This window comes from Pygocentrus nattereri, chromosome 21 (assembly GCF_015220715.1).
Source record: "Pygocentrus nattereri isolate fPygNat1 chromosome 21, fPygNat1.pri, whole genome shotgun sequence".
Taxonomy (NCBI): Eukaryota; Metazoa; Chordata; class Actinopteri; order Characiformes; family Serrasalmidae; genus Pygocentrus; species Pygocentrus nattereri.
In genome coordinates this window covers 14,573,976-14,583,630 of record NC_051231.1, presented here as the reverse complement: position 1 = coordinate 14,583,630, position 9,655 = coordinate 14,573,976, and the positions used below count along the sequence as shown (strand labels likewise).

The 9,655-nt window shown below is 40.5% G+C and overlaps 1 protein-coding gene across 1 annotated transcript; it reads left to right on the top strand.

Moving 5' to 3' along the window:
* The first annotated feature begins 120 nt into the window (after positions 1-120).
* LOC108424579 (E3 ubiquitin-protein ligase DTX3L-like) lies at positions 121-9,203 on the top strand. The gene is made up of 4 exons (XM_017692709.2): positions 121-378; positions 3,656-4,071; positions 6,844-7,061; positions 8,762-9,203. Exons 2-4 carry the CDS (start codon positions 3,733-3,735, stop codon positions 8,829-8,831), a joined length of 627 nt encoding a protein of 208 aa, XP_017548198.1. The 5' UTR covers positions 121-378; positions 3,656-3,732; the 3' UTR covers positions 8,832-9,203.
* Positions 9,204-9,655: the final 452 nt, after the last annotated feature.

Below are 9,655 nucleotides of genomic sequence, written 5' to 3'. Positions count from 1 at the left end.
CACTAAATTTGGGGCCTATGTTTTCTCTTTAATAGTCAGGGTTCCATTTAAGTTATTCTGTCTTTGCTGGACTCTTCCTCGTGTATCATGTGACTAGCTGAGTCAAACGACGACACAACAAGCACAACCACACGACGTGCTTCTTCGTCCTGCCTCTTACTTTTTGAGATCATATCATTTGAAAATGACAAGAAACAAGAAAAATAAGTCCATCAAGATGTTACTTGGATCTAGATTCCTGTACTTTCCTGTGTTTAGCTGAGCTGGCTGTGAGTGGGCGGTGACATTTTGGTGTGGTGTGTTGTTATTTTCACTTTCATTTCACTTTAAAAGAGAGAGAAGTGTGCAGTCCTGCTCCACTGGAACAACTGGCATTGGGTGAGTAACAAAAGACAACACTTTACATTCGGAGTTAAAGTGTCAGTGATACATTTAAAACCCCTTAGCATTCAGCTTTGCTGAGTGTGAGATAGTGTTTACATTTAAATAAGCATCAGTGCACAACTTTCCACAAATCTGCTGTCGTTATGAAAGAAAACGCAGAGTGAAAACACAGCGAAAAGTGAGGGAGATGATTATGCTCTAAATATAGCTAATAATACAGTGATCTAACTCAGTGGTGGTGAAGTTTAAGTCGGTTAAACTCAGTTACAGCAGTTTTCTGGTTACACTGATCAGCGTTAGGTAAGAAGTACATAAAAACAAGAGAGGCAGAAATATGGGTGGGACTACTGCTCACAAACTGGAGGATCAAGATGGGCAGTCCAGCTCTTCAGTGAGCCAGATCAATCAGCTCAGCTCATAAGAACCGACTCCTAAACGGTTCTTCGTTTAGTGGTCATTTCCTTTTTTTGTTCCCAAGGTACTGATATTAGCTGTCATTCAATTAAAGAAGTAAAAAAATCAGATACAGCAGTACTGCTGGAGGTTGTGTCCACTCACTAACTGCTCCATTAGACACTCCTACTTTGTTGGTCTACCTTGTAGATGTAAAGTCAGAGATCATAGCTCATCTGCTGCTGTACAGTTTGCGTTGGTCATCCTCTAGTGACTAGAGGGGTGGGCAAACTACGGCCCGTTGGCCCTTTTGATCCGGCCCGCGGAAGATTGGTACAGAATTGTTCAAATCAATCATATCATAATTTTGACTGCGTTCATTTAATCTTGTTCTGTAATGCCTGGCGTTCCACCAGGTGGCGCATTAGGCACAGCGATACATTGACTTGATTTTACGGAGCCAGGGGCTACTCTCCTTCATTACTCTGCTTCTGCTCTGAACCCATCTGTAACCATGAGTGGGCCAAAGAAAAGAAAAGTCGACAGTGAGTGCCGAGTGTTCAATAAGGAATGGACAAATAAATACTTTTTCACTGAAGTCCGATCCAAGGCTGTATGTCTGATTTGCCACGAAACCGTTGCGGTTTTAAAGGAATACAACATTAGCCGTCACTTTTCCACCAAGCACGTTAATTATGCTAACAACCTGTCAACGCAAGAGCGGACAGCTACTGTTCAGAGGTTGGCAGCTGGTTTGCAGGCTCAGCAAAACTCCTTTATCCGACAAACTGCCATCCAAGAAACAAGAACAGTTATTTGCTGGCATTCAAATTAGCAAAGACCAGCAAGCCTTTCTCCGAAGGGGAGTTTCTCAAACACTGCATGGTAGAGGCAGCAGATATCTTGTGTCCTGAGAGCAAGAACAAGTTTGAAAAAATGAGCTTATCACGCAGGACAGTGACTCGTCGTGTTGAGCTAATTGACGAAGACTTAGCTAGCAAGCTAAACAAAAAAGTGGAGTCGTTTACATTATATTCCTTGGCACTGGACGAAAGTAATGATAGAAAGGAGACTGCTCAGCTTTTAATTTTTATCAGAGAGATAAATGACAGTTTTGAGATAACAGAGGAGTTTTTGGCCATGGAGAGGACACGGGAGAGGACGTGTACGACAGCGTGTCGGCTGTCATGGAGAGGCACAAGCTACCTTGGAGAGCGCTCGCCAATGTTACCACAGATGGATCGCCAAATCTGACTGGAAGAAACGTCGGGCTGCTCAAAAGAACCCAGGACAGGGTGAAAGAGGACAACCCGGAGCAAGAGGTGATTTTCCTACACTGCATAATCCACCAGGAAGCACTGTGTAAATCCGTATTGCAGCTTAACCACGTAGTGAAGCCAGTTGTAAAAGTCGTTAACTATATTGGAGCGAGGGACTTCAGCATCGTCAATTTATTAAGTTTCTTGAAGAAACTGATGCTGATCACCAGGACTTGCTTTACCACTCCAATGTCCGCTGGTTAAGTTTGGGGAAATTGTGTCAACGAGTGTGGGAGCTCAAACAGGAGATTATCTCATTTTTGGAGCTACTTGAGAAAGGTGACGATTTTCCTGAGCTGAGTGACACAGATTGGCTTTGTGATTTAGCTTTTGCTGTGGACATACTGACGCACACGAGTGAGCTGAACATGAAGCTACAAGGAAAAGACCAGTTCGTGCACGAAATGTGCACAAACGTGAGAGCCTTCAAAACCAAGCAAGCTTTCTCAAAGCAAATGTCAAACAAGTCATTCACTCATTTCCCCACACTGGCTACGCTGAAAGAGGCCCCTCAACATGTGAAAGAATACACAAAATCACTGGACGACCTGCATGGAGAATTCTGCCGTCAGTTCTCTGATTTTGGAAAAATTGACAAGTCACTTCACCTGGTGTCTTGTCCGTTCACACAGGACCCTGAAACGGCACCACAGGAGTTGCAGTTGGAACTGATTGATCTTCAGTGTGACACCGTCTTAAAGGAGAAGTTCAACTCTCTTAAACTGGATGAGTTTTATGCTTCATTAAGCACAGACAAATTTCCAAACATCCGGAAGATGGAACAGAGGATGTTGGTGTTGTTTGGCTCTACATATGTGTGTGAACAGACTTTTAGTGTGATGAACACCAACAAAGCACCCCACAGATCCCAGCTGAGTGATGAACACCTCAGATCTGTTCTGAGAATTGCCACAACAAAACTAACACCAGACTTCGATGCACTGGCAAAAAAGGGGGATCAGCAACACTGTTCCCACTAAAAGTGGCTAAGTTTTAACACTGTTATGCCTTTTATATGTTTATGTTTGACATGTATGCACCTGGAGCTGGCCCGGCCCGCCTGTCAAATTTTAGAAGTCAACGTGGCCCCTGAGCCAAAAAGTTTGCCCACCCCTGCTCTAGTCCTTCATCAGTGGCCACAGGACGCTGTTGGCTGGATGTTTTTGGTTCTCAGTCCAGCAGTGACACTGAGGTGTTTAAAAACTCCAGCAGCACTGCTGTGTCTGATCCACTCACACCAGCACCACCTCAGTGTCACTGCAGGGCTGAGAATGACCCACCACCCAAATAATACCTGCTCTGCATTGAAGAACAGGGTGACAAAGTATGCAGACAAACAAATTGACCATAGTCTGTAACTGTAGAAATACCGAGTGCTCATATATGGTCATTTGAGCTGAAAAAACATGTCTAGATTAGTCCAGATGGATGTTGGAAAGCTGAAGGCTTCTGGAGCAGCCAAAGCAAAAGAAAATCTCAAAATGATCCCTGCATTTGGGGCCTATTTTTATTACACAACAAAAAAATGTATTTATGATTTTTCTTATTACCTTTTGCAGGACACTCTTGGATCCAAGGAGTTGAGAAGCAGGTGAATTTGGAGCCTGGTATGGAGTTTTTGAGATAATTCAGAATCATGGCAGGTAATCATAATAGAGATCTGAGACAAACAGCTGGAAATGCTAAAGAAAGAGAAAGTGTTAGAGGCAAAGATGTCGACTGTCCAATCTGCATGGAGAAATTTACTGACAAACAGAAGCTGAAGTGTGGCCACGAGTTCTGTAGAGAGTGTCTGGAGGCATCATTAAAGTGCATGGGTGAAATCTGCCCAGTGTGTAAGAACATCTTTGGGGCACTGAAGGGAAATCAGCCTGAGGGAAATATGAAGAGCTTTAATCGTTCAATCTGTCTGCCTGGCTATCCTCACTGTGGCACTATTGTGATTGAGTACTTCATACCAGGTGGCATTCAGACGGTAAGAATTCATTATTATTAAAATATGTTTACAAATTCGTTGTGATCTATTGACACCGTTGATTAAAAAGAAACATCATTAACATACAGTTTGCACCCTAGTCAACTTGTTCATTCAAAAAAGTGAGCATATCCTGTACTGAGAACATATGCACTTCTTGAACAATGTACTTCTTGTACATTTGAATGCCGTTAGTTGCAATTTATTTGCTGAATTTTACAAACTGGGGAAAAATAAAATTGAGCAAATGGAATGGCACATTTTATATTCCCATTATCACACATTTTATTCGAAGAAATCTAATCACTGGTTCACAGCAGGTATCATCCCGCTAACCTCCATATCGGAAAAATAGAATATGAACATGGATCATAACATCCCTACAAAACAGTATCATTTTGGACACCTTTCTTAAACAGCCACTCTGTAACTGTACAGAATGCAGTCTGGCAGTGGTGTTGACCACCACCAAAACACCGTGCTTGGCTGAACCCAATGCAGCATCTATGTTTGTGTATCAGATTGTACACCAAACATTACAAGAGCGCTAGTTTTGTGAGCAAGTTTTTTTTTTTGTCTTGTTTTGTTTGAATGCATAAAGAGATTCACAGGCTAATAATTTCATGAAATACAGCTTATGTGGCCTGGGTAAACTAATGGGCTATGTACCCTTACCCTATAGGGGCTGTTTGTGTAAACTTACATTACATGTGCAGGAATAAAACTTTATTTTAAGTAAGCTTAAACTGGCATGGGCATGGGTGATGTGCACATCTATGAAGGCACCATTAATGTTGAACCATATATAAGTTTTGCAGCATATGCTGCCATCCAGTAGGCCTTGCTTAATTCAGAAAGACAACGCCAAACATTCTGCATGTATTACAACAGTATTGCTCCGATTGTAAAAGAGTCCCGGTGCTAAACCGGCCTGCCTGCAGTCCAGTCCTGTCACCACTGATAATTATCACCATGGATAATTTGGCGCATTATGAAAAATACAAAAAAAGAGACTCCTAACTGTTGAGTAGCTGAAATCCTATGTTAAGCAAGAATAGGAAAACATTAACTTTCAAATCTACAGCAGTGTCTCTTCAGTTCCCAAACACTTAAAATGTTGTTAAAAGAAGAGGTGATGATACACAGTAGTAAACAAAACTTTTTTGGAATGTGTTGCTGGCATCAAATACAAAATTGTTATATATTTTTTCAAAAAACTAAAAATTCTCAATTTCAACATTGTTCTCTTCGTAGAATTTTTGCAGCATCCCAACTTTATTGGAAATGGGGTTGTCTTTGGGTCTTCTTGTAATGGTAGAACGTGTGAAATCATGTGAGTTCAGCGAGTTATGTTCGGTTCAGCAGCAGCTTAAATGTCGAGTAGTGTGTGATCCCTAATGGTTTAGTGTGTGATCGCCAATATTTCAGTCGGCCAAAAAATCTGCAAAAAACAGATAGTGTGAGATGCCCAATCTTTTTATAATTTGTTAAGACTTTAAAAGACATGTAGTTTACCCAAGGCTTAACAGAAACCATAGTATAGGTTTTTATTCACTTGTTAAACAAAGTGATCCAGTGTTAAATGTCTTTGTTGGCAAAGTTTTCAGAAACTTCTGTGACCCCCTTAAGCAGCAATGACTTCAAATAACATAACTCATATAACTGATGGTCAGCCCTTTTTACACAACTGCTGCAACTGTGTTATGTTGGTAGTTTCTGCCTCGATGTTTCTATTGGATTAAGGTCTGGACTTTGACTTAGTCATTCTAAAATATAACTTTTTTGCTCTAACCAGTCTTTGTAGACTTAACAGTGTTTTTAGGGTTGATGTCCTGCCACAGGACCCACCTTCTGTTGAGGTTCTGTTTATGGACAAATGCCCTAACATTCATTGAAATTTCCTGATCCAGTCGAGAATTCATAGCTCTATCAAATAATAGCAAGCTGCCCTGGTCCAATAGCAGCAAAACAACCTCAAACTCTGATACTGCCACCACCATGTTTCACAGCTGTTATGAGGTTTCAGTGCTGGAATGCAGTGTTCATTTACCTTATCCGTCCACATAACATTATTTCAGTAATCTTATAGCTCGTTCAGGTGGTCTTTAGGAAATTTTAAACAGGCAGATATGTTCTTCCTAGGGAGTGGTGGCTTTCACCGTGCTATCATTACTTGCATACTATTCTTACATACTATATTTGTTCAGTGTATGTTATCCTGAATTTGATTGTGAAGATTCAGGTGAAGATTCAGCTACTATCAAATCTGATTGTCATCCAATTGATTGAACCTCTTAGCCCTAATTATCCCCTTTACCAAACTGATTATTCTAGAGGTTCACATACTTCTACCAAAATATATAGCATGGGATCCCTTTGTTGTTCAATGAATGAAAAACTATGTAATTGTTTTGTACTTGGTTCATTCTGGGTTTTTTTTTTATAATTATGACTAAATGAAGCTAAAGGGTTCATCCCTGTTTAAGCAGCATGGTATACCCACTTCTAGCACCTCACACTCATTTTGGATTTTAAGGCACACCCATTTCGATAATTTTTGGTTTGTAATTTAAAAGAAGGGATTGAAAAATGTAAAGATCAGGAATCTGAAGTCAAGTTTTCAATATCCTACTAACACCAAACTTTTAATTGAATAAGAATCTGATGTAAAGCTGCAATTCAGTTCATAGTTGCACAAATGAAACCTCAACTGTATGTGCAACTAACCATTATATAAAACAACTTTGTAATTCTTTGTACATCATTACTTAGGATAAACATCCAAACCCTGGAAAATATTTCAGTGGAACCCAACGCCATGCTTTCCTCCCTGACAATGATGAAGGAAGGCATGTGCTGCTGCTGCTCAAAAGGGCTTTCGATCAGAAATTGATCTTCACTGTCGGGACCTCCATGACCACTGGAGAAGAAAATACTGTGATCTGGAACGACATTCATCATAAGACTAACACAAGTGGTGGGCCGCAGTGGTAAGATTGACCTAAAGTTGACTTTTATGATGTTTATATGTAGTGTATGGCAGTGTTTCCCCACCCAGTCCTCGGGGCCTCATAGTTTGCTCCAGCCAAACTCAGGGAGGAAGGGAAAATGTGGAACATCTGTGGGCCCTGAGGACCTGGTTGGAAAATACCCGTATGTGGTATTCTTTTAGAAATTTCAAAATCCTCATCATCATCATCGTCGTTGAGCGCTTAAATCCAGATAGGGTCGCAGTAGCAGTTGGGAGAGATGACCCTGTCCCCTGCAGTTTCCTCCAGCTCATTCCCAGGGACCCCAAGCCGCTCCCAGGCCAACTTGGAGATGTAATCCCTCCAGCGTGTCTAGGATGACCCCGGGTCTTTATCCCGTTAGGCCGTGCCTGGTACACCCCCACTGGGAGGTCTCACGATCCCTCTTACCATCACTCGTGAACAAGACCCCGAGATACTTAAACTCCTCCACCTGGGGCAAGTCCTTTCCCCTTACCTGGAGTGGGCATGCCATCCTTTTCCGGGCTAAGACCATAGACTCACATTTGGAGGTGCTGATCCGCATACCAACTGCTTCACACTCCAACCAACAGCTGCAAACTGGAGGTAACCATGTGATTCAGTCAAAAGAACAACATCGTCTGCAAACAGCAGAGACTCCACCCTCTAGCCTCCACACATAATGCCCTCCTGACTTTGGCTACGCCTTGACACCCTGTCCATGAATATCACGAACAGGCCCAACGCTAATACTGAAAGGGTCCGACTTAAATGCTGAGTATACAAACACAGCTCTCACTCTGGGAGTACAGAGATCGAAAGGCCCGGAGTAGTAGCCCCGGTACCTCATACTCCTGGAGGACCTCCCACAGGATATCTTAGGGGAACCCGGTCGTAAGCCATCTCCAAATCCCCAAAATGATTTAGAATAAATTTATTTTACACTGACGTGTACAGAAAGTAAAACTATTTTTTTTCTCTTGTAAAGTTATTTTTTGAAGATACAAGATGATGATATACCAGCATTCAGATGTTTGGAATCACTTGCCATATTATATTTTTTGTTATTTTATATACTAATAATGTATATCTTGTGAATATATTACAATCTATTTTACAATCCAAACACAATTTTAGGTGTTTTGTTCAATATTTTAAGAATTCTGTGAGCAAAAAGTAAAGAAAATGATCAGTTATGTATTTACATTTTTTGGTCAAGTTCTTTGAAACTTGATGAACTCTGGATATTAATTTTATTAGAACTTCATTCTTGATGGTCTTCTGAAGATCTGCCTTCCTGAAGAGCTCAGTTCCAACTGATACTGAATACATCTCACCCAGATCATCAGTTCATCAGTTCACATAATGATCAGGAGTGTTAACTCTGAGCTGGAGTTGAATTCTGCAGCATGGTAGATCTGCAGAATCATCAGGATCTACAGGAGCAGAACTGGTGACCATCTGTCTACAGCTTTCTTATTCAATTTAGAATCTTCTACATTTCCGTTCACCATTATGGACACTTTTATATTTACAGTAGCGTCTTACTGGTGATCTGAAACCTGTGAAGTTGAACAGACGGATCAGATTTGAATAATTTTCTGCATTTATCTACAATGTTATCTTCAAATTCTTTACTTGTACTTCATGTAAATGTGTATATACCATAATGAATTAAACTATTATTTTTCTTTCCTCAGTTATGGCTATCCAGACCCCAACTACTTAAAGAGAGTGAAAGAAGAGCTGAAGGCCAAAGGCATCGAGTGAAGATACAAAACTGCACACAATTCTATTTCACTTTTTTCCTATGCAGTGACTTATAAGTGGATTCTTCTAATTTTGCCTCCTGTTGTTCACAGTCAAACTGAAATCAAACTGACTTTGTTCAAATTGAGCACAATTCACCATATCTTTTAAAAATCTTTTAATTATTCTTTTTTTTTGTTATCTTCCCTAAAAAAATCAGGGATGTCATAAGGGGGACCCTAATGGACCCTTAAAAGACAAGGCCTCAATAATAACATACACAGTGTGAATTTAAAATTACAAAAGATTTTTTAAAATATTTTATTCAATATTTCAAGAATTCTGTGAACAAGAGGTGAATAAATTCTATGTGCAACATTTTTGAGTTTTAAATCAGCAGTACTCTCTGGTTTGTAAAAATTGTATCTCTAAACGTAAGGTGAAGTAGGAAGTTTCCACTGAAGCGTCTTCAGAGATCCTTCTGAGACAGCGACAATGTGAAAATCATGTTATCCCCCAAGGTATAATTAGGGCAAGAGTAGATTCTCCAGAATTGTGTAAAAGCTCAGCTCACAATTCTTGCAAAAATCTTGCTATACAGCAAAAAAGCTCCTGTTTCTTCAGCCCTCTGTTCCAGTTACTGGAAATCTTAACGATACATACAGTTACATTCTAGAGTGCTTCCTGCTGTGGGACAAGGGTTCGTCAAAATGAAATGGTTCTGTGCAGTTTATAATTTTTTTCAAATGTTAATGCATTTGTTCTGTTAATACGTTTAATGATTAATGATTCCCAAGATGTGAAAACATCTGTCCCACACTGCCCAAACGGAATCTTGCCAAGTG